Source organism: Petromyzon marinus, chromosome 49, assembly GCF_048934315.1.
Source record: "Petromyzon marinus isolate PM22_M1 ecotype Great Lakes invasive population chromosome 49, UKy_Petmar_22M1.pri1.0, whole genome shotgun sequence".
Taxonomy (NCBI): Eukaryota; Metazoa; Chordata; class Hyperoartia; order Petromyzontiformes; family Petromyzontidae; genus Petromyzon; species Petromyzon marinus.
The window spans coordinates 9,456,779-9,483,161 of record NC_133715.1 but is presented as its reverse complement, the minus strand read 5'-3'; the positions used below and the strand labels follow the sequence as shown (position 1 = coordinate 9,483,161).

General features: G+C 43.4%; 1 protein-coding gene across 7 annotated transcripts in view; it reads right to left on the bottom strand.

Moving 5' to 3' along the window:
* LOC116953045 (dystrophin) overlaps nt 1–26,383 on the bottom strand; it is a 662,108-nt gene that overhangs the window by 88,215 nt on the left and 547,510 nt on the right. For all 7 annotated transcript variants that reach the window (XM_032972888.2, XM_032972885.2, XM_032972886.2 and 4 more), the window contains one exon: nt 809–981. In XM_032972888.2, the coding sequence (XP_032828779.1) occupies nt 809–981 (173 nt within the window). The remainder of the gene's footprint in view (nt 1–808; nt 982–26,383) is intronic.

Below are 26,383 nucleotides of genomic sequence, written 5' to 3'. Positions count from 1 at the left end.
GATTGGGTGCTCAAATACACTTGCTGAATTTGTATCAATCAATCAAGCAAATCATTAATTAAAGCCAAGACACGTGCTTGCTAAGATGCATCTATCCACTCCTGACATAACAATGCGTCTCCTCCAAAGAAAAAAAAAACAGGGTGAGTTGTGATTTTTTTAAAATATTAATTTAGATGAGTGGCCTGGCCAATACGGTCACCAATGCAAAGGAGAAGCAATAAACGACTGATGGACGTGATGAAGGATGTATTTATACATTCAACGAAAAAACACTTCTCAACATTTAACTGGTTTAAATCCCAGCCGGCTGAGGTGTAAAGCCTCAATTGATTTTTTTATTTTTCAATCTCAGTTTCTGAGCACAGCTCCAAACAGCACGAGTGAAGGTGTAATAGGTAAGGAGTTCATGATAACCTTTTTCTGGGTTAGAGATCGTGTAAATGTAAATGTGTCGTACACCGACCTCCACCCGACAAAACCTATGAGTGAAGTTTATCATGTCAACAAAATGTGCCAACTTGTTACTTGTTCAGCACACCGGTCTGTGAGAGGGCAAACAATTCTGGCAATTGCCTGACGATGCTGGTTGTAATCACCAGCGAAACGTCATACTCAATTGTAAATGTGGAAATCAATGAGTGATGTTCATGGGAACGATGACCATAGCAGTAGCAATATCAGAGTGACAAGAAGGAAACTGACCACCGGTAAGCGTGTGTGAATGTAGTGAATCGGTGCTCGGCAGAACCGCCGTGTGTGCCGCTGGGGTTCGGTCACTGCGGGAATCCGCTTGCGGCGCCGTCACCTGATGGTGAGCGCCCTGCGTTTGAGGTCGGCCCAGCGGCGGTTCATGTTGTCCAGCCGGCGCTGGAGCTGGGCGGCTGGCTCCGTGCCCTGCAGGGAGGCCACCACTCGCGCGCCGCCATCGTCCAGCCCTCGCTGGACCTCCTGATGGGCGTCGATCTCTGCCTGCAGTTCCTGCGTGGCGCACACGTTCACGGGCGCAAAGACAGAGATTCGTCCGTTTAGATGCCAACCTCTTTTTCCACTGCACAAGTGAGTTGGGCCGTGCCAAGCCGGCGTGGCGTGGCTTAGGAGGCGCCAGGGATGTGTTTCCACTGAGGAACCCGTGGCCTGCCGGAGATGTCACTCGCAACAAATGAGTCGTGTCACATGTAGTCGACGCAGCGATGCTGCATCTTCAGTTTCCTGACTGACATCGCACACAATGAATGAGTCAAAACGCGTGCGGATGACGGGGCGGCGATGTGTTTGAGTTGTACTAATTGACATCAAACGCAACCAAGCCTCTCATTAGCCCCCATGCCTGGCCTTGCTTGGCCCCAAGGCAGATTCAGATGTCTTGTAAGGCCAACATAGCATGGTTTGTTTCTGGCTCAGCATGGCAAATAGCCTCATGGCAGTCAATCCAATGTCTTTTGTTAATTCTCAGAACAGGAATCTAGACAAATTAAGTACAATAAATAACCTGATTTGTTGTGACTTAATTGGTCACTGGGCTGAAACCAACACCTCACTATAGTTGAGAACCCAGTTTAATTATGGGTAGCAGCCCAGAATCGAACTCAGCTCACAGCGGTGCAAGCCGAGCACCCGGCTTTCTCTGTCTGCAATTTACATGACAACCAATTGAGATAAGTGCCACCCCATTGCTCGGTGGTTACACTTACAATTGACTTTGATTGACCAGGCTACAGAGATTCTTCGTAAGGGAGACAGGGTTCCAAATAGGTCCATAACCAACGCTTTAAGAGAAGGACGTTCTACCTTCCACGTGTTTACATTCATGAACTTCAGGGATTGTCACTGCATGTCCTGGTGGGACACTTGACAGGCAGTTATGCATGCCAGGAGACACGCAACGTTGGGCCAATGATGGCACGTGGTTGGAACCACTTTGTGTCAACTGCGGGGTCCGACGTTCCGCATCTACCAGAAATCTCATCCACGTGCTTTTACGCTCTCTCAAGTGTAGCCGTGATTGAGCCACGATTTCATCCCATGCTTAAGTTGTGATAAACGTCTTATTGGAATTGCGCTTGTGTCAACAAAGGGTAAGCGAATGAGATAACCGAACGCCTTTCGCCCACAGCTGGATTCAAACAATTGTCCTCATGGCTGCTACAGCGCACCAGGTAGTGGCATTAAAACGACGGACAGTTGGACCAGCTGCTTTGTTTCACCAGTGCTGGCATTTGTTTGATGCTACGCATTGATCACTGAAGGTTGAGCTGATCTAGAGGAGACCCATTCTGCATATGGATATCGATTGAAAATAATAAATAATGGACTGCGCATTGGCAGTGGTGTTAAAGCACAAATAATAACCGCCATTATTAACACCGCCTTATAACAGCGTAAATAATGTAGAACCCTTCTTAACGAGGGTGATTGGTTCCACGAAACCAGTCGTTAAGTGATTTGGTCGTTAAGCGAGTATAGGAAATACACGTTAAAGGCTTAATTAATTCCAATAGCATCGAAAGTTACGCTTTTTCCACCCCAAAAAACGTACTTTATAATATTTAAACGATGGATATTAATACATAAAGATACTAACAACGTTACAAATACATAATATTAAAATAAACATGGTTAATCAGTGCATTAATTCATATTTACTGTGCCTACAACAGCCCGTCGTTGAAAAAGAAATGGTCGGTAAGCAAACACATTGGGCTCTATGGGGGCACCACACTACAATACACTACACTAGACACTACACTACTATACACTACACTATACACTACACTACAATACACTACACTAGATACTACACTACTATACACTACATTATACACTACACTACAATACACTACACTATACACTACACTACTATACACTACAATACACTACACTATACACTACACTAGATACTACACTACTATACACTACATTATACACTACACTACAATACACTACACTACAATACACTACAATACACTACACTACAATACACTACTATACACTACACTACTATACACTACACTATACACTACACTATACACTACACAACTATACACTACACTTTACATTACACATTGGGCTTCATAGAGGCACCACACTACAATACACTATACTATACACTACACTACTATATACTACACTACTATACACTACACTATACCCTACACTATACACTACACTATACACTACTCTATACACTACACTTTACATTACACATTGGGCTCTATGGAGGCACCACACTACTATACACTACACTATACACTACACTACTATACACTACAGTACTATACACTACACTATACACGACACTTTACATTACACATTGAGTTCTATGGAGGCACTACAGTACAATACACTACACTATACACTACACTTTACATTACACATTGGGCTCTATGGAGGCCCATCGTTAAGCGATTATTTGTTAGCAGGGGTGGTCGTGAAGAGGGGTTCGACTGTATATTCAGTCATAAGCTACTGTGTCAGGCGATGGCCCATTCTCAGAGTCATAAGCTAGTGTGTCAGGCGATGGCCCATTCTCAGAGTCATAAGCTAGTGTGTCAGGCAATGGCCCATGTTCAGTCATAAGCTAACGTGTCAGGCAATGGCCCATTTTCAGAGCTGTAAATGAATGCTGCTCCAATGCTCCTAAGGTGTTTTATTGATTTAAAGATACCAATGGACAGTTTATACTGGTAGGAACCTCCTGGTTACACCAGCCCACAGCGGATTATTGTGTCCGTCCGTCCATCGTGCATCCATAAATGGGAGGGGTGGGGCTGGGTGGAGAGGGGAGGGAGGGGCTGGGTGGGGAGGGAGGGGCTGGGTGGGGAGGGGAGGGTGGGGAGGGGCTGGGTGAGGAGGGTGGGGCTGGGTGGGGGGTGGGAGGGGTGGGGCTGGGTGGGGAGGGGCTGGTCACCCCGTGGTGCCCTTATAAAACTCAACGTTTAACCTACTCACGACGGCTTGTGCCCGCCCTCACAGTCGGGCATATTTGCGGAATACACCACGTGGTGCCGCCATTGACCCTGGCCATTGACCGAGCAACCCAACGTTCCTACCAGCTCCCTCCGCAGGAATGTGTTTCACACATAAATTGAACAAAGATGCACATAGAAAGACAAAGATGGCCCTTCTAGCTTCAACAAAAGTTTAGGGCAAGTGCTGTTAGCCAGCACCTATTAAAACACGAGGGAGTGGGTGGCCAGCACGACGCCCAGCCGCCTTTGTCTCCCGAGTGGCGATGTTTACGCACCGCACCAGGTACTCAATTGAGACTTAATCGACCTAGGGGAGGCACAGAACCGGTTCAGATAATCGTCACCGATGTTGGCCATGCGCGGGAATCGAACTCGGCTTGCTGGGTTCGTAACGTAGTGTGCTAACCACTACACCACTGCTCCACAGGCACACCCACGTACAACATACAACTTAAATATTTCTTAGACACATCTTCACCTCGGCATTCAGTTGGCGCTCACGGTAACAGTGTCCCGGATAGTATGAGGAACCAAGTCAAACATGTCATTTTAATTCTTCTTTAAATAGTATACAGTTTGTTTGTCTCTTCGCTGCGATTCCTAAATGTCATTGTAAGTTTTAATGCTAGCTAAGAGACATTTAGCCTGTGCGCTCTCTAGTTACCTGGGTTCAAAGTGGGCTAAGTTTTGCCCAATCCTGGGCAGCTGGCTCTATAACGTAATAAACGAACACGTGTCATGACCAGCTGGTTCCCAAGTCGTGCAACGCGCGCGCACACACAGACAGGCACACACAGGGGCACTTTGTGAGTCCGCGCCTTCCAGGCGCAATTTGAGCGCGATCGATATCACCGAAATCGACGACCTCACGCGGCGCAGACTGCCAGTAGCTGCCCTGCGACGCTTTCCAGCGACGTCTCCCGTCTGTAAAACGGAGCTTTTCATCTCCCGACAAGGAAGACCAATTCTATGATTTTCAAAGTCCCAGGGGATGCTGTGAAAGTTTATCTTTTTTTTAAGTTTAGGGTCCTCCCAGGACAGATTCCCATTACTTTTGCACTTTGTGTCTGAACTTACAGGCAGGTCCCAATTCGGAACTTCCCCTGCCCGCGTAACCTTTGACCTCATCAACTTGGGAAAGCTCACGCGTGCACTGCTACCTACTTAGGTGAACGTGCAAGACATATACAGAATGGCCCCGAAAGCCAGGGTGCAATAGGGTTGTTTCATTTATTTTAACACTGGTATTACACGAGTGATTATTCTTTAAGTTAATATTTCATTTTTTATCGTTGTTAATATACACGTTTTTTTTCTTCCTAGGGGGGGGGTCACTTCAAATCAGTAATTTATAAAACTCGACCAATAACCCTGAAAGTATTGAGACAACACATAAATCGATTAATGTTCAAAGATTACACGTGTAATCTTACAAAAAAGTACTAAATTCAGGGTCAAAATAGAATTCGTGCGTGCATTAATATTCATGGAAGTCAATTTGAACATTTGTTAAAGTAAATGAAATAACCCGATTTGATGTGTTAAAATAAATATGACCCTGTGTGTCCTGACTTTTGGGCCACCCTTTATATCAACACTCACAGCATTCCATCGCAAATAATTTCATTGGCAGCACAGCACCAAGTGAAGCTTCATGAAACCGAGTTTCATGCAGTCCCGTAGACAACAGTCCAGTCAAACTGGCATATGGCTCCGGGAAAAATAAATAAAACCATACCCAATTACTTGCACAGACCTTCAACAAGATCTGTTTCAAACACATCCATTACAAGGCACTCAAATAAACAACGATTATGGAGACCACAGATGTATAGAAAACACAATTCAGATACGTGTCTGAATATGTTACCATAAAAAGGTATAGCCATTTCAGCTTCAGTTAGTATAAGTTATGACGTGATTTTTTTCAACATGGCACTAAGTAAATATTTTGCTGACATTTAAAGAATCCCTAGCAGTTCTGAAATTAATCTCAAGAGGACAATTTTATTTAATGTCGTTTGTGTGGAGCGTTGGTGCAGTCGTTTGCATAATGCGATACCATACCAGAGCGCCATGTTCAATTCTTGGCCAGAGATAATAGCGGCGACAAGTGTCATCTGAACCTGACCTGGGCATCACCTAGGTCAACCCAGCCTTAAATGTGTTGCTGGTATTGTGTGTAAAATCATCATCACTACATGTACACACACACATAGGCACCACACAGACACATACGAGGCATTACAGCAAGTGGGTTCCTGAACGCATCTGTTTAGCAGACTATCATAGAGTGCTATCACACTGCTATGGATGGTGATGGGCTTTCTCAGGTACTCTATTTTACTCCCAGACGAAGCAATTGAACTCGAACTAAAACGAAACTCAACTTTTTGTTTTACCAGGTTAAGGCCCACTGAGCTATGTAGCTCTCTTTCAAAAGCCACCTGGCAACAAATTATAGCTCAATTAAGTGGCTTATTGTGAGGACATTTATACCGCCCTAAAACTCTAAACGCATGTTGATTCTGTGCAGGGAAATACCAGAGGACATGGAGAAGAAGCCACGCAACCAGCGGGAGAACATGCAAACATACAGGCATCAGTGTCGTTATCCACCCACGACCTCCTGCATACCAGGCGAGGTAGTTAACATCTCTCCGCCGCGGCGCCCATCGGCCAGCCCTCATCAGCTACCAGCAGCAGCCGGCAACGTTATATAACCAAAGGAAGAATGTGAGCTGCTTATTTTCATTCCTGAAGCTCCTAGCGTGGGGAGCGAAACATCGGACGTCGTGGCGATAACAACGCGGTAAAGCCTGAAAATGCCTCGGAAGGCCATCTTTGTCTTTCAAAGTTTGTGAGAGAATGTGTGTATCTCTCTGGGTGAGCAGTCGCATAGCGGTTAGCGTGCTGTGGTGCGCTACGAACCCAGCGACCCGAGTTTGATTTCTGCTCACGGCCAACACCAGTGACGATTATCTGAACCGTTCCTGGGCCTGGCCTAGGTCAACTCAGCCTTAAATGAGCACCTGGTGCGGTCAGTAAAGATCGCCACTCGGGAGACAAAGGCGATTGGGCGTGGTGCTGGCTACCCACTCCCTCGTGTGCGGTGCCGACTTTCATAGGTGCTACTCGCTAACAGCACTTGCCCCAACGGTCTGTTAAGGCTCTAGAGGAGATCTTTGTCTTTGCATCTCTCAAGTTCCTTCGAAATTGACAACAGATATCCTGGCAATCGAGGAGGACAAAGGTTGAGCTGAAATAGGCATCTGGAATTCACGGATAGATTGTCACCCTTAAACAGTGCTGCATGAGCCAATGTTGTTGTCCGGCCACGTGTTGAGCATTTCTTCCCTCCAGCTATCACCACCCACAACTGTGGGAATCTCTTGAGGAGTTGAAGGTACGAGGTAAAAGTGCCACACTTAGCTGGCAGAGCGAGCGCTCGTTATTCCCATGCCAGGCTTTGGCACTGGCCAAAAGCTGCAACTTACTTCCTCAATTAGCACCGAAGGGCTTTTGTCTTTGTCTGGTGTTTGTGGAGCGAGGAGAGAAGGCAATTTGCTTTACATGAGAGAACACGATTTTTTTTATATATGTATATAAAAAATGGGGTTGTTTTTCTTCACGTTATTTGTATATTTTACAGATGTCCTACCAAATGACTCAACGGAGTTGCAAAACAGCAGTTGGTGAAAAAAAAAAAACACGTACATTCAAAGCGTAGACGTTTAGACTTTTTTTTTATCTCCTGTAGTGGCTTTTAAAATGTTGCAACAACATCCATATATTATCAATTAACCCATTTTTGGAACAGCATGTGACAAAATTCGCAGATTATTATTATAATACTTCGTACATAATTAATAATGGAAACTTATTTCAAAGCAGGCAATTGATGTGCCCCACTCTAATGTGCAAGATGTTCTTTGACTGCCTTTGTATTTCATTTATAGAGGTTTGAGGGGAAACGTGAATGTCACTCAACGCCACCAGCTTGCATAAATACAATTTGTTCCATATAAATAAATAACTTTCAAGCACGGGCAACTTTGCTGAAATTATTAGATTACTCACATTTAACAGCTGTGGGTAGTAAACCTTTTAATAGCATTGCATGCCTAAGAAAGATATAGCACACATTGATAGGAAAAGACTCAAATGAATGTTTCCATCCAAGGAAAACTTAGCACAAGGGTAGCCACAACAATTTACTGAAACCTTTTTACAAGGAAAAGGGAAAAAACCTATTCTCATATTTTGGTACTGGCAAAGGAGGTCCCATGATGTAGCTGCTCGCCCCGAGCAATCATTACTCTGACAGTGCATTGTCTTTGAGCTGTACGCCTTTTGGCGTCCTCTGGTCTAACACCGTTTGAGACGAGGCTCAAAAGAAAGATGTCTCTGGTGTGGACCAATCAGTTTCAAGGACAATACATATATTATCAGTGCGCGTTTTGTTTGCATTCTGACCACAAGTATTGTGGTTAATGCATTTTTATACGCAAGTTTATGCCTCTCGAATCCTGCTTATATTCACAATTATAATCCATAAGTCCACATCAAACCACTCCTGAGTGAGGAAAGGCCTCCCCAGGGTCACACGAGTCACGGGCGTTGCTTTGTCGTAATTCACCAAGCTGTTCAGTGCAGCTTCGTGAAAGCAAAAAGAGTGCCGGGGGTGACTGGTTTCAGATTTTGCTCGCCATTAATTTTAGCCACGGCAGGGAATCAAACTCAGGTCGCGAGGGCCATAGTGCAAGTGGGCTCTAAACACTGTGCCCAATGCTACTCTTCCTGATGCCTACTATTGACTACTTATCCCGCTGATATGAGCTGGCCACAATCAAATAACGACGCAAACATGGGTAAAAAAAAAGAACAAATAACCAAACACTGCACAAACATTTACACCTAATAACAGAAATCAATGCTGTCCAGGAGAAAATGACAGCCACCTAACGCCTCAAATGTCAGGTAAAATAGCAAATACAATTTATTTCAGATGTAAAACGAATAAGGCTAAATCCCCTCCCCTCACCCACGCGCACACGCGCACACACACGAAAAAAGGCGAGCAAATTATCCCTCATCCATCTTTCAAGCAACGTCCAAGTGCAATGTGCATCGCATCTCAGCCGTTTAAAAATTCTCAGTAGGAACACGGCCCCATTTGTTCTGGACCATTACACTTTACAGTTTTTACAATGCACAGCCAATGCCTTAATTTTCACCGGCGAGGAGAGATGAAAACTTGTATTAACCCGTTTCACTTGCAATTCCCTCGGAAACACGGAGAACATTAATTACAGGCAAGCGTGCGCCTGTATTTGCCGGCTCCCCCGGAAAAAAAAAAGTCAATTTGTGATTTGTCTTCAAAACGGAGTGGCCATTGAGCTGATATTCCAAGAAAGATAACCAACTTTAAGAAATGGCTCTGCACTTGTTGTCTAATGTAAAAAGAAAAACTTATCCGAAAGCAATTTTAGTAGTGTCTGCGGTTAGGAAATTTAATTAAGGTCAAGGTTGAAAAAGGTTAATACGAGTCACGGTACACGAGTGGGATATAGAGCAGAAGACTGACAGCACTTTTCATCACTGAGTTTCTGCGCGCCAACAGCATTGCACGTTCAAGGGAATAACCCAATAGGATCAATACAAATCTGACTAATGTCCTTTTCCAAAACATTGGCCATTTTGGAAATAGGAAATTGTTACTTAATTGAGGACAACAAGTGCAAGTTTTTTCCATTAATTTGAGTAATTGCTAAACGAGGACACTTGCTTTGAAAAAAATGGCACGCTACACGGGCTTATAAGTGAAATATCACGAGCTGCATTTAAATAAAACATATTTTATATTTCGTGTGGGAAGCAATGGGGCACGTGTAAAAAATATATAACGTGTATATTCGTCAATTACACTACATTAAAGAGGAAAATTATGTAATGTAAGTGCGGTTTTGGGCAATGGTCTTTCATCTTCAAAGCTGTGAGACTAGAGGCCTGAGAGGCTGAGGAATGAACCGCATCTCTCCCCATACGATTCGAATACGCGACCTGCACATCATTTCACTGCGACAAAAACAATAACAGCGTCGGGCAATTTACCTTTTCAAACTTGGTCATCAGCTGCTGAAGACTGAGGACAATGCTCATCATCCGTGCGCCCATGAGCCCTGGACCTCGTCAGGTGTGAGAGGAAGCCCTCGCATGCTGGGACCCGATGATCCAGTACACAAAGGGCGCTAGCTAGCTTCTAACTCTGTTCTATGTAGATGCTGTCCAGGGAAGGCAGCGGTGGTGCCTAAAAGGTGAAGACTTTTGGTCACCGATTTTGTTTTTGCATCACACGGGGATCTTCTCGGATTACGAGTTCTTCAATCGTCAACGTGTGTTTTCTTGTGTATGTGTAGAAATATATATGAAGATATATAAAAGTGTTTTACTTGCAACCTCACTGGAGAACGATCCAAGTGAAGTCAGTCAGGCAATGAAGACAGCAAACCATCTTCGCAGTTACTTTACTAAATTGATTGTATCATATTTCTCAGAAGAGATTGTTAGAACCATTTTCCAGCTTAAGCTCTCCACCCCACCACATCCACCCCCTCCAACCCACCACCTTAGACAGAGAGAGAGAGAGAGAAAAAAAACCCCACTGAGCTCAATAACACTGAAGAGGAATGACAAATTATGTTGCAAAACAGTCTGAAAAATCTTCAATTTACCTTGACGTCCCCTTTGTCAATTTCCATTGATCTGCTCAGGAAAGCAATTTGTGCAGAGCCAGCCCGTGGACTTCTCAAATTCCATTCCATCTGATTTATTTTTATTTTCGCTCCTGATCCCCTTGCACTGACACCTTTGTTTTCAACTTCCCCATTACGTCTGAGAGGGAGCATTGGAAGCGTTAGACGGGGGGGGGGGGGGGGGATTAGCGTCTCCGCTCGCGTACGCGGCAGCGAGTAACTAAAGGCGTCTCGTAATTGTCCCCGGCGAGGACGCTCAATGCGTGGACGGACGTCACCAAATGGCCGGACAGACGAACGGCCCCCCCCCCGAAAAACGGAGATGGGCAGCGTCTTTTGTCGTACCGCCAAACCCAATTAGAACACTGCACTGCATCTGCTGAGCCTGTCTGGCTTATATAATAATAATAATAAAAATAGGTACATAAATCAAGGGTGCTAATTGTGGTCATGCGCGACACTATTCGCGGTGAATGATGAGCGTCGCTCGGAGTGTGTTCCACGCTGAACCCACGCACGATGGGCGTGCCGGAGCTGCCGCGGGTGATAAACCCACAGTGATACCACCGGAGGGGATAGCGCGTCTGACGTCTCCCCTGTGACGAATTAGGCCTTGCCATCGATTGGTCAATCACAGATCAATTTGTAACTTCTTCCATTACAGTGTGTAGGAGTGGCATAGCTTTGTGCCTCGAGTGACCCCCTGAGTCGCGAGAGACGTCGGGGCCCATCAACCGCACTCGATGCCTTAGTCCTTTGCTTTGTTCGCGTCTAAATAATTGTCACTCTCCCTATCGCTGTGCCCACACCGCCTGTCGCCGCGCTACTCTGTGGAGTTTCCACTTCCCGAACAAAGGCACGCGGAAGCTGATCGGAACGCGCGGTCTTCTTCCTTTTGTCGGAAATGCAGGCGATCACCGTTTCTAATATCCAGATGATTATTATTCGTGCCACCCCCACGCAAATCAAGTCAAACTCCACAGAGAGCCGGCCACGCTAAAGATTGAACGATACCCAGCAGCACGCTATGATGCAGACGAGAAGATGCCACCCACCTCCGTTGAAAGAAAGAGCTTTCTTCCCAGCTGGTCAACTTCATTACCTCCAAAGCAGCCTCCTAAGGAACCTCTCAGAAATCCAGGACTCGCAACTTTGCGCTGACGACAATGCCGAGAAAGAAAAAAATATGCGTAAACCGCATCGTTGTGAAATCTGTTGCAAGTGCTCATGAAAGATGAACGTGTGTGTGTGCCTTGTGTGCCGGTGTTAATGGTATAGTCGCATCGATGGAGGAGGAAAGAGGAGGGGAGGGAAAAAACACAGGGCCGCACCATATGCAAGAAATCCCCCAACCATATGTGAGCCCTTAGGGGCCATTTGTGCAAGTAGGCCCTTAAGAATACATACTCATTCCCCAGAGAGAACCAAGCTAGGATCTACAGTTCTTGGTAACGAATCCTATGGCAGTGCCAGCTTAACCTTTATAATTGTGCTATGTTTATCTTGTGCACAATAACACCAAACTATTTGCAGAATATGTGCGTTTAAGAAAATCCAAAACGTAAAATGACAACCATGTATGTGACACGTCCTGGAATGCACATTGTTAAACATACAATTGACCGCATACAATCTACCAGATTGTTTCTTTACGTAAGTGGGCTCTGAGCAGGATATGTTGCGAGAAAGGGATGATGGCCAACCATTAGTAAGTAGCATTGGCCGTGGAATGGAATACGTCTGAGATGGTTAACCGTCCAAGAGATGGAGTGTCGATACCGGCTCACGTGCCGGTGCCGACTGGACTCTTAACATTGCGTGCATTGCGAACAATTGCAAAGGGTTGGGGAGGCCTTCATCAAGCAGCGGATTGACCAAGGCTGACGATGAAGATTTATTTTTTTATTTTACCTTTTTTAATCTCATTGTAATCTTGGGAATGTGTGAAAGTATGAGGTCTGAAAGACACACTTTTAATGCCTAGGCACGGTTTTCATAACTTTAAGTCGTAATTAAAAGAAGTTTAATGCTTCAGACATTCATATTAATGTCGCAATTTAAGCCACCACCCTTGCGACAGTACGTATCATAGGAAGATGGAAGGTCATTTTAATGACTGGTGCTATTCACCATTACATTTCACAGATATTATAGCACGGTAATTTAACGAGTCTCTCTGCTTGATTTACAATGAATTCCAGCTGGGTATGTCTAAAAAAAGAATGTGCACAGAATGTAAATTTAGTAAAAAAGAAACTGCAGAAAAAATTGCAACCAAAAATCCCATGGTTAATAGGCCACAAATTACAGGCCTGTAATGACCCCCATGCCTGCACGTTATTAAGGATAATCACAACAGCATGAGGGGACAATAGTGCTCACATAAACCAGCGATTTTATATGTCCTCTCATTTTTTCCCAACGACATTTTAAAAGCAATCTGTAAACATTTTCAAAAAAAATACTCACAAGACAAACACAGCTGTTACGATTTTCAGCCCTTTGTCAATCCACTGCTGGATGGAGGTCTCCCCACGCCTTTCGTTGACAGGAGCTATTTTTTGTTACATACTTCACCGCCGCTGGTGAGTGCACATCGGTGAAGGAAATGACGGAAGAAGCAGGGAAACGCTACGTAAGAAACATCGCAGGAAGAGCCTAACAAAGTGAAACGATAGCGTGCACTAAGCGCCAATGCCATTTATCTCAATAATAGGTACCTCGGAAGAGATGTGTGTATGTACGCAACAAGTTAGCAAACACCGGCCACTTAAAATGAAGGGTAACCAATATTTTTGCCGACAGAGTACAAACTTTCGTGACGGAAATTGCCTCGGACACGTTTTTAACTCAAGACAGAGAGTGCATTGAGATGTCAAAACCACTCCAACCGAAAACACAAACGTATACACGAGGCCTGGAGGCTGTTGTTATTAAGTGCTGCAAGTGTCAAAACCGTGTCGTGTTCTATCAAGTAAAACAACCGTGTGCAACGGTTTATCGTGGTATTTACCACCCCCGGAGAACAAAGTGCACTTTTGTTGCGGAATAATTACATTGGAAAACAAGTAGCGAGAAAACCGCTCACATAGTTACTGTAGATAATGCCGCTCTCTACAGATGCGAGAGTCCCGCTCAGGGAGGGTAATGCGACTTAAATTCCAAGAAAGTTTAGCACCCCCATCCCATTGCATCTGTCCTATAGAAACACCAATGTAATGCACCATTATTTCCCGAGTGCCAGTTTTCAGTGATCCGTCTGGGTTGCTGACAAGTTGAGCAAGGGTTGAGAAATAAAATCACGCAAAGAGTTCAAAGGTCGTACTAGTGTGACAGGCATAGCTCCAGTGTCTTCCTAATATCGGAAGAGCCTTCCAGACGGCCGCAAGAGCGCATCTGAAAGCGCACGATGCCGTGACTGTCTTTGTTCGACGCCTGAGCCAAACGCTGCTGCTGCTGCGTATAATCGCGCCACTTAGTGATGAGCGTACATACAGTGATGAGCGTACATACAGCAATTGCTGAGCTGCAGTGGTAAAATAGCACGAGGAGATTGCGCAAGAGCGGTATGCAGAGTGCTGGGTCGCAATTAGCTTCGGACAGATGGGCGGTACTTTAGATCCCTTGAAGACGCAAACGAGTTAGTCACGTGGTGCGCCAAGAGGCGAGGACGTGCATCCACGCGAGAGCTCTGATATTCGAATTATAATCGAATTCCTTCCGCAATTACAGAACAACACAAATCACACATCGAGCTCACGGAGCACAAATGCAGAGTTGGTGGAGCTCGGATGGCAACTGCTTGCTTAACTTGACGATGACGATATATTTCTACGGCATGTAGAGCGGTGTAAAAATTCACAACAAGGCAAAAGTGGTCCTGAGTTAGGCAGTGGGGAAGGAGGTTCGCGGTATCTGCGGCCAATTTGTGACCCCCCTGTGCGCGGATAGACAGGCGCCGGTCGTGGTTCATCAAACCCTCGGTCTGCGGTGGTGGACGTGTACATTGCTGAGTACCACCAAACTTTGGCAATTGAATGTACTAATAACCACCCCTTGTGTTCTCAGTGAAGACCACATCCAGAAGGACCAGATACAATCGGAACAGGTTACACTGGGGAAATGTAAAATAGACGGCTTTTGGAGTCATTCAATTAGGGCTTTTTAGGCTTCTGCTGTGGTGGCCTGTTTCACGTGTTCAAGTGCTGCCACTGGGCTAACCCTGCCCACACACAGACACCGCGCGTGGATATTGAGCGGTGGACATGACCGAGCGGTCGCGTGTTCGCCGTTTCTTGTAGAGATTCACAGTTTAAACCCCGAAGCCGCCCCGGTAAATACCGCGGGTGTTTTAACTCTAATGATACGTGCGCCGCCTGATTCACAGTTGCAGACAATATTTTGTAAAAATACTACGCCACCTGGGAGTAATGAGATGAAATGACTCGCATATTATTTAAAATTGTGAAATTGCATAGCAACAAATTATTGCCCATCTGCCAACCGGTGCTACGTTCAACCCCAGAGCCTCAGAGTAACGCAACCGGGGACCGCCCTGCCACAGAGCGCCCCGAGGTTTAATGCATAGCAGGCATGGTGTAAATATTAAGTGACGGTGGCGGTGATGATGATTAAACTGCAACTATACAGATTTTTACTGTGACAAATAATGCATGGCTAGAACTGCCCTAAGGAAACATGTTCAAGGGATGAATAAATCGTGAAGCAAAAAAAAGTATACCACAATGCACTTTGTTATTCTGAAATAAATGCATTACAAATGGGTGGATTCTATAAGCTTGATGTAGCCTTTCCATCTACACGAAACTCCATAAAATGCCACGATTCCTTCCCATTGCAACCATGCTGAAAATACTTGTCACCTAGCACTTTTCATGCCAAATTTATTTCCATGAAAACATAGCCCTCAAAAGTCCATTTTCTATTCAACACCATTCAACAATGCGTGTCTATTCTCCATTATTATTTCATAGGGTGACATACGGTTTTTATATGAGAATCAGCAAGACAAAGACATTTTATGATTTAGTGATGATCGCATACCGAATAGCCTTGGGATCGGCTGGTGGTTAATAAAAGTGCTGAGGAGGTGCCCCGAGGGCAGATTTGTGCCCCAGAGTAAGTGACTTTACGAGGTTACACATTTAGCACAGCTGACCTTAATAAGACAACAAAATATATCATTATTTGTCTCAAAATAGGGTCAAGTCAGATCCTGCACCCATAATTTAAAAGTGTAATATTTAAAATCAGTTTTTTTATCATTATTAGGCGTTGATTTCTGTTCATGAGATCATTAGCTGGGACCAAATATGTACAATTTAACTATCGTTTTCAAAAGTTTGCATTGTAAACACACTTTCTCGACCGAGCAAATGCAATAGAATATCGCCATTATTCCATTACAGACTCAATGTTGTTCCTATTAGCCAGTCATCTCTCTGACCCTACAAACAAACATATAAAAGTTTTACTTTCTAAAATTAAATCAGAGAGAGGGGAGGGGGGGAGAAAGTTTGGAAGTAAAATATATGTTTATATCCACAAAATATATTTTGCCCCTTTTAACGAGATCGGTAGTCACCAATCGGCAAAAACCGGCCAGGCAATTATGGGCTTTAATAATCCTCGAGTCCATTATTTTACGGACAGGGATGACTAGAGATAGGGGAAGCTAAAATATAACAGTGACTGCAAAATGTAATGTGTAAAATTGATGGTTTCGTTATTTTAAATACGGCACACGGACACGATGGCACAAATTCTTCTGGTGCCAGCAATATTAAAAATCGAAGACCAAGCGGTCACCATAATAAAAAAAAACAACGGCCAGCAAAGTGTGTAATGAAAAATATATGCGGACGCTGTGACGGGACGCTTTAAAACGATGCAACAGTATTACGTAATAGTCAACTGGTATAATCGGTTGTACAGAATGTACCCTGTGTCTATCAGCACTTTGTCAAGAGGCTGGCAAGTGCTCTTTACTTTTGGATAAAATTCCTAGAATTCAAATTCAAATATTTGAGACTTGGGGAGATATGCTTAGCATAATGTAGACGAAACAAATGAATGGGTCTATGTTATTACATGCGGACCAAAACACTTCGTTATGATGAATCGCAATCATCCATTTAGTTCATGGAAAAACTGAAAGCACCCTTAAAATATGAAAGAGGTCAAACAGTTGTATGCATAGAGAATTGCAACATCATATAAAATATTACATAATTCCTTACAGCAACAATTGCCTCTCAGTGTGATTTTGAAATGTGTGTTTTTAATATAAATTTTGATTTAAATGCATATAAATTGCATTTCGATGGATATACATGACATAGCAATGGACCCTAATGAACTACTGCAGAAATTAAAATTACTATGTACTTTATATTAATATTCCAATTCTCGATCAACCTAACCATTGGGCGAGGGGGCCTTCTCACTCCGTGTTGGTCGATTTGACCATACTTCACTACACTGGCCAGTATGGGTTGAAGAAAGTGGGTCGAGGAGGGGGGGGATATAGAACAACAATGGACTTGGCCCCACCGCCCTCTGCTGCCCACAATGCCAACAACACCGACTTACCGTTCACGGTGCTGCTCAACGACAGACATTTTATTTACGCAATCTGAAAAAATATATAAATTAATAGGCTTAACCCTATTTGAGCTTTTCAGGTATGATGAGATCGGGACCATTCTGGGTGATGTGGTCGTAGGCTGATGTACTAAACTTGGGCATATTTGCCAAGGAATGGAATCAACCAAGATAGATGTGTGCCGAAGGAAAACAATAATCATTCTGATACAAATACAATTCTAGTCATATAATTTATGGGTTGGAGCTGTGACGCAGTGCTTCGAGCAAAGCTTTACAAACGTAGCCACCTAAGTTCAATTCCTGGCCATGGTTAATATCGGTGGTGAGCGGTATATGAACCATGCCAGGACCACTGCCTACACGAGCCCACACTGATGAGACAATCCCCATGACTGACACGGTACGGGGATGTCTTTATTCAGCAACTTATTGACTTTAAATTATTATTATTCCTACAGTAATACAAATGATAAATAACGAACTGGCACGACGTTCCACCAAAAATGTGCGTACATTATGAATGTCAAACGCACAGCACTTAATGAGACAACTGGCTGAAATGGGACAGCGCCGTTTGGGCCATCAAGCCCCCTGATGCCCGATGTTGTGCGGACACTGCGTGCATGCAGGCGCTTTGCCGCTGTTCTCAGCGGCGCGGACCTCATTAATGCCAGAGGGGGGCAACGGCAGAGCAGGTGACAGCGGGGATGGCATGGGAGGAAAGAGAGGGCGTGTGCGAGAGGCGCAAAAGGCGAGGGAATTGTGAACGAGAAGGGGGGGGGGGAGTGAAGTTTTGGGTTAGGAGCAAGGAGCGACCGGTACGGGCAGAGGAATAATCAGAGAAGGGGCAGAGGAAGAATCAGAGAAGGGGCAGAGGAAGAATCAGAGAAGGGGCAGAGGAAGAATCAGAGAAAGGGCAGAGGAAGAATCAGAGAAGGGGCAGAGGAAAAATCAGAGAAGGGGCAGAGGAAGAATCAGAGAAAGGGCAGATGAAGAATCAGAGAAGGAGCAGAGGAAGAATAAAAAAGGGGCAGGAGAAGAATCAGAGAAGGGGCAGAGGAAGAATCAGAGAAGGGTCTCTGTCTTTTTTTTTTTGGGGGGGGGGGGGGTTGCAGAGATGGGGAGGAGTCAAGGTAGCCATATCCATCAAGGAAGTCGTTAATAATGAGATGAGCCAAACAGAAGGGCGGCACACTTCCTGTGCAAATTACAGCTTGCCAATTTATCATTTTTATACACCAATTCATCTTGGTTTTTTTTGCAGGTATCTATTTATTTATTTCATTTTGTTCCAAGCTCCTCTAAACTAGATTTATCGCTAGCTTGTTTCTCAAGAGGGGAAGCACCCTGTCGCATTTGCGCTGTAATGACATCCCTGTTAATGGTAAAAATAGACCCGCCAGAGATAACACATTAATGCTCAAAATAACTAAATTATAACTTTTTCTGTGAATTCGTTTGATTTTGGAAGATATAGCGCTTATAACAAAAAACATTTCTTTTGACCTGAGAATAAATGAACTCATTAAAATTAAATTTTAAAGAGAGTCTTGAATCAGGTTAGCCATTAAATAAAAAGGTGCAATATTTTACGTATTACTCATGCACAGATTATAAAACGTTACGTGTAAAGATGTTCTTTTTCCGTTGTGTGCATAAAAAGGTAACACGTACAAAATAAATGCCGTTATTAAATTAGTGCTGGATAAATGTTTTAATACTGATCCCCGAATTGCACTACATTGCAAAAAAAACAAACCCAACACCTCCAGAAATAACGTTGCAAAAGATATTTGATCAATGTATATAGTGGACATGATTCATCCATAATATAAGTTTTTGGGTTATGATGATTCATATCAGAACATATCCCCAATCTCCCCTTGGGTATGCCCAAATAAAAGACAAAATTAAAAGCTTAATTTACCGATTTACTTGCAAATTCGAATCCCCTACATGCCACGATTCCATATTAACCCCATAGGTTAATGGATATTTTAAGTTTCTAGAACTACTATCCGCACTTTAAAAAGATCTTTGACCAATACCTAGAAATAAAATCACAGTCACTGTAAACTTGATATTTTATTCTATTTGATCACCAAACTTTAAAGAGAGAGTTATTTTTAATGTAAAAAAAAAAAACCTTTTTCAAACACTTGCCTGTTTCTAACTTCAATTTCACTCTCGTGACCAAGAAATTGCAGGTGAAAGGGTTACTTTCAGTGGTGGGGGACAGGTTGGCTTTGATCAGCAGAACAGATGGCCTCAGCATGGCATGCCAGGTTGGTGTCACTGGTCGTGAGCGGTAAAAAAAAAAAGTCGACTGTGGCAACGCTGGCTCGGGCCTTGTTAAGTTCGTTCGCTAGCACACTACGAGGGCGGGTTTTTTTTTTGCGCTTTTGGGTGCAGTTCTAAACAGCTGCCACATCAAGGGATGAATTAAGCTCCGCTTTGATTGGCAAAATCAGCCAATACCGGATTTTCCAGGCCGCCCAAATCAGGTACTGCCAGCATTGGTAATAGAATGAGTGATAGTCCGACACAAATGCCATGCAAATTTCCATCGTTTTTCTTTAGCATTAATTCCCTTCATCAAAATGGAGCTTCCTTGCAACTGTAGAACCTGCTGATTAACAGTGCTTATGACTGCAAAAACACTTTTTTTTTTACAATCGCTCAGAAAACCTACTGATCGCATATTCCTTTAGAAAGCTAAAAAGCCCAGCTTACTTTTACGTAGATCAATGTTATCCCTCGCTGAGACACTTGCCAAGGAAATTTCAAAAAAAGAATTGGCTTTTTAATTAGTCATATCGTTGAATAAGCATTTGTGAAGCATGGCAAGTGCACACATGCATAAGATTGTTATTAGCAAGTCTTGCGAGTCAAATTGTAATTAGGTCTTTAAGGCTGTGCAACTAATTAATAAAAAAAAATATTCGCTTAAAATATATTTTAACCATGAAGATACAACTGTTCAGTTTGAGGCCATTTTATGTTTTTTTTAATTGTGATCAGGTAAACGGGCATTTTATCGCACGATTTCTGGCCACGTCAAAGATCAATGATGAGCCATTTTTTACCCATTCCTGGGCTACCTCTTCACGAGCCAACACCGTCCACCGTGGTGCAGTATGGGTCAAACAATGCCCATACCTGATAGGCATGGGGATGCTTTTATCCGGTAGTGAATTGATAAAGGATTGCATAAATTATATAGTGCATTCGGAGTTGGGTTATCCGATCTTTTAGGTAATCGCTTAACCCAACCGATGATCGGTTCGATCACTCGACGAATCGGATGTCGTGAAGAAAGCATGCCGCTGGATGGGAGGTGACGGGGTGGAGATTGCCGACATCATCTGAATCACGATGTTGGGGCTTGGCTTGCCCAAGCAATCGACAACAAAAAACAAGCCGTCACAATTTTTAGTCGACCAATTGACCTAATCTTGAAGCCATTGTTCCAACTCTCTCGTTATTTCACTATACTGTACATGCACACAGATACATCGATATACAAAACAACGTTCATATACACTGCTTTCAAGTAAAATATGTTGGTACAAGTGCTGTTAGCGAGCATTTAATCAGGACAGTGAAGCGCACGAGGGGGTGGGTGGTCAGCACCGCACCCAGCCACCTTTGTCTCCCGAATGCGAGAGTCCTATATATTCGCAACCAATTTGAGCAATGTCAAACAGTACCTCAGAGGCTCTTAAAAAGAGGAACACTGTCAGCGGTTATACGAACGCTTTCTGGAGGGCTGACCTTTTGATGTTCCAAATAAAAAAATGGATTCTCAAAGGATCCACTAAACTCGTGGTCGTGGTTGGTAGAGATAAAGCACCAACATATCTCCTCTGGCCATTCCGAGGGCACTTGGAAGTCATCTCAAAAGGGGGGTAACGATCTCCATCAACCAACTAGGTGTACGTTTGCCTTGACCATTTAACCATATCTATTGCCGCCTTGGGAAGCTTGCCAGCGCTCATTTCATTGGGTCATGCGACTCCTCAGAGATGACTCCGAAAATAAATAAATAAACACAAAAAATATCAAGCAAAGAAGTTTGGCAAAAATCCGAGACAAAAAAATGCCACAGTTTTCCAATGGTTCCTGCTTAAAGTTAGAGTTAAAGTGAGCTATGCCCAGTTTTTAATAATTAAAGAGCACAAGATGTCAGGGTAACAAATGTGCAAGCAACCTCAGATAATGCCCGAACCATAATGGTTTAGATTTATGTCGCTAATAAGGCACCGAATGGGATTAGAAAACCGAGGATATGAAGTGAAAACAATTTGTTGTAAAAACATATTTTCTTTTTGCCAATATCAATGTGGCAATTGTTCCCAAATGGCCGCAAAGCAATGTGCTCGCGATACGTGCTCGCATTAGCATTTGTTAATATCCACACCAGTAACAGAGGTTAAAAAGGTAAAAGATAAAGGTGCAACCCTGCAATTTATTGTTTAAGCCACTGCTTGCGGAAGGGCCTTTGCGAGAGGGAGCTCTAGAGAACTACGCTTGAGGGTATTTTGGTCTACTCTTCCACGCTGGCCAGATGTTTTGTAATGAGTGTCGGTACCCACGTCACAGTTCATGATGACGTAATGATGCTCGTCATAATGACGTCCCAAAAACAAACTACGTCCTTATTGGATCACACATTTGGAAGTAAATAAATAGGCGAGTGTGTGACCAGGAGAAATCTGACTCGTGAACACACCCTTCACAATGACACTTGCTTTATGGTGAGGAAACCCCGGAGTTATTTTATTTTTCGCAATTTTCCAAAAAGGAAATGGATTTGGGAATAAAAGCAATGTCAACCCACAGGAGTGAAACCAGCCTGGCTAATGCAGCAATACATCAAAGCGACTTTTCCCTCTGGTTGACTATAATTCAAAACTTTTCAGCTCTTTTTGAAGACTAATTGCCTCATAAATGTTCTCTTTTTGGTGTATACCTCCCCTACCCCCGCCAGTAATATACACTAGGTTGAACGTTAAAAAAAAAACTACAAAAAACCTGGCACTCACACAGTGGATGCAAGGCAGTGATTTATTTTTAATTAGAGCTCATTTTTCTTGTCAGATCTTCAGCGATTTGAAACACGTTGACAGCAGATGTCACGCAAAATAAAATGCACCCAACTTGTATAATTAGCTTTTCATTAGCCTTAACAAGTAAGGGTTCAAGAAAGCCATAAATGGATATATACACAGTCTATAAAAACACTTTTCCTCTTCTTCATAACAAAAGACGCGCATGTCTCTCTTAATTTTCACGGAACGATATTTCCCATTATGCGTGAAAATGAAAATATCTTCTACTAATTGATGGATACTACGATAATGGGTTGTTTCAAAAAGAAATAATTCGTGAAAGAAAACGTCTACTGATTAACATATTGCACGTACTATAATGAGAACAATTTCTCCCCATTTTCTCAATCCACTTGTTGAATAAGGACCTCGGAATTATATTTCTGTCATGGATTTTGTTTGACCATACTTCACCACGCAATGGATTCTGCTGAACTGCCCTCAACTGCCGACAAAGCTTACCGAGCTCATCTTTTGGGCAGGGTGCTGTATGTTGAACTTCTTTCACACCGTACGTAGCCAAGTGTGCTAATCGGAGGTGCGGTGGAAGGACAACAAACCCAAACACAAAAAAAAACACTTCTAAAGAACTGAGTTTTCAATTTGAGAAATTAGTTTTCAATGTGGTCGACCCATCCAATTCTTCATGGCTTCCTAGGTCTGATGGCATCGGGTGCATTCCAGGTGAATTGGTCCATAAGTTTGGTCAAGTTGGTAACGTGCTACAATGGGCTTCAGGGCTTCAGGAGAAAAAAAAAGACGTGAGCTTGTTGCTTGCCTGGGTAGTGACCGGCTGTCCGTCCCTTTGTGGAGAACACACGGCAACAGTGGGCGCCCGGAATCCGTGTGTTTGGGACGAAATAAAACAGGAATATATTTACATCCCCCGAAACCGATTAACAACAGAATCACCCATTTTCATACTGATTGCTCATTAGTGCCTAAGAAAACAACTTCACTTGCACAATCCAAAAATGTGCGATCTTAAAAAAATAAACAAGATGCTGGTACTTGCGTTGTTAAAATGCTCCGGCTCAGACACAAATACAATTTCAAATAAAATCAAAATTTGCGTAAGAGGTAAATGAGGGTGGGAGCCAAGCTAAAGATGGTAATGAAAGTTGACAGCTATTTACATGGTAAGACTCACATTTTCCACATAGTAACCCCTAATACTCGTGCACTTATGGTAATATATGCTCAGCCCATAAAGATAGGACTTTAATAAAAATATTGATCTGACTTTTATATTTTTAATGCTCCATTCCAAAAAACTTTTCTCTGTGGCCCATAAACATATATATTTTTTCATAGAATCACAACCAAATGTCTGGATCTTGGGTAAAATTCATAATTAGGGTCTTCTGAGGTTGTAGAAAATAAGTGTCAGCCTTTCTAATACCCGGGGCTACATTCAATACATGGCCCCGTAAAGGTCATGGTGTAAAAGGGTAAAACATTGCATCCTAACTTTAAAATTCTTCCAGACCACTCGCAATGTCAGCTACACAAGGCTAACACTTTTTTTTCCAACAAATTGATTGCTCATTGGTTATCAGCAACAGGAAATACGCTCGGACAGATGCACTGACCAGAATAAAACAGCACGGTTACGTGACTCAATTTGAAAATGTGTCGTTCGGGATGCTGAACAATTGCTCTTTACGAATGATAATTTTCCCTGTAGTATATTTATGGTATATATAGAGAGGTTTGTACTCAACGTGGCTTTCGAGCAGCAATTGCTTCCCCCCTATATGTCTGGATAGGACCAGGGGATGTTTTTCAGAGTCATCAAGCAAACACCTTGCTCAAGCTACTTAAAAGTCTGAAGCCACATTGGAGTGAGCAACTGCCAAAAAGTCCACGAGCCGTGATGAACTCTTCACTCGGTCGTTTCGCATGTAAACTGCTAGAGATGTACGCAAGCAAGAATATAATTTCAAATGAATATTCAGGCATTCTCCATCAGCGGTGACTTAAAACACAGAGGAGAGACATTATTTTCCACCCTCATCAATAAAATAGAGTACCTCATAACGAAAAGTATGTTGCAGCTAATGCTTCTGGAAGTGTCATTGTTTACAATAGAAAGCCTAACGGAAGGACACTACAATATAACTTCGAAGTAAAATATTTAAAAAATGTATGAATGGAATTTTCCAAATGTCATGGTCTGCTTAAGGAACCACATTGTAAAATATTGTTGCCAACCGTAAGTCAAAACCCTCCTTTCTCTCTTAACTCCCTCCACTACAGAAGAAACATTTGCCGAAACTTATGGCCATGATGATATACCTTTCAGAAGTAATGCATTTTTTAATTCATAATTTATTTCTGTTGGGTTAGGTCATCGCATAAATAATATGTGTGTTGTAAACCGTCCTCCACCCGACCCAGTCAATTCATGAAAGTGTCGCGCGAGTCAAACACGCTGAATGTATGACTGCTTCAGCAGTACTACTGGTATTGTTGTTGTTGCGGAGCAACCTCACAACATTTAAAAAGGTGGTGACTTTTCTCTGAAGATTGTGTGCAGCATCACCAGGTAACGTCGTTTATCTGGAGATTACTGCAGCATCACCAGGTAACGGCGTTTACCTGGTGATTATGTGCAGCAGCATTATCAGGTGGTTAACAGGAGCTCAGATCTCAACCTGATGATGCTGCACATAAACCTACAGCGGAACGTCACACCCATGTAAATGCTGTGAGATTACCTTCTGAGCATTACCTATGACCTAATTTTAATAAACACTTCCTCATTATATTTTTAGATCTATTTTATTAACACCCATTGGTCATTTTTGACTTGCCGCCACATTGTCACATTTAAATGTCATGCTTTTTGGGGTACTTCTACTCACAAAGTATGCCGTTTATCCCTCTAATTGTGATGCAAGTGTCCTGCATTTTACTACACTGTACTGTAATGCTGCACTTGCTTATCAAGTTCAGGTCTCCATTGAAAAAAAAATTATCTCTCAAAAGTTATCGTGCTCAAACAGATTACTTAATTTGCGTCACATAATCTGCACCGTTTACTATGGATCTCCATTAACATGCATGACCCTTGATACTGAAACCAGACAACATCTTAGGACAGATCTACAAAGAGACAAGACATTCGTACAAGATAGATAATTGGCGAATACAAACACACCAAATGTGTAAGTAAGCTGTGGCTGGTAATAAGGGCAGCGTCACTGCGACATTAATAACGCCGTTAGCCTTTTTAATAGTTACCGTTTTGCATACAAACTAAACGGCACAACATTTAATTACTGTTATTCCGAGCGATGGGAAGGCGGTAATGTTTATGGTGATGGCGATGAATGGCGGCGGCGGCAGGAGGCAGGCTATCGCTCATTTACAGTTGCCTCCACCACTGCCCCGTAAAGATGCGGCGGCTAGGAGCGGGCGAGCCACAAATGAGGCCATTTCCATTCTTCGTACACCGTCCAACATTTCCTAACTGTGGGATAAAGCTGCTGCTGCTGCTGCCGCTGTCGCTGCTGCACGGACAGAAAGGCGACACGCATCGCCTGTCAACCCGAATGGCGAGACAAAACTGGCTCCGTGGCGTGGTTCATCACGAAATGCCGGAATTCCACTCGGAGGGGTAAAACACATGGTAAAGGTGGAGCCTTGTAATTGCCTCCTGGGCTGCATGTCACATTAACAACGATGCACCGCTGCCTCCTCGCGGTGCTAATGAGTTGATCGTCGTAATTCTGCGCTTGCATGTTTGCCTTGTGCCCATGGATACGTTTTCAAACCGATTGACCTGTGGGCCTGGAGGCATACACATGGCCTTTGGGACATCCACCGCAGTTGTAGATTGTATGTATGTTGAACTTCTTTTGCACCATACGTAGCCAACTGCGCTAATCGTGGTGTTGCAGGAAGGAAAAGGTGC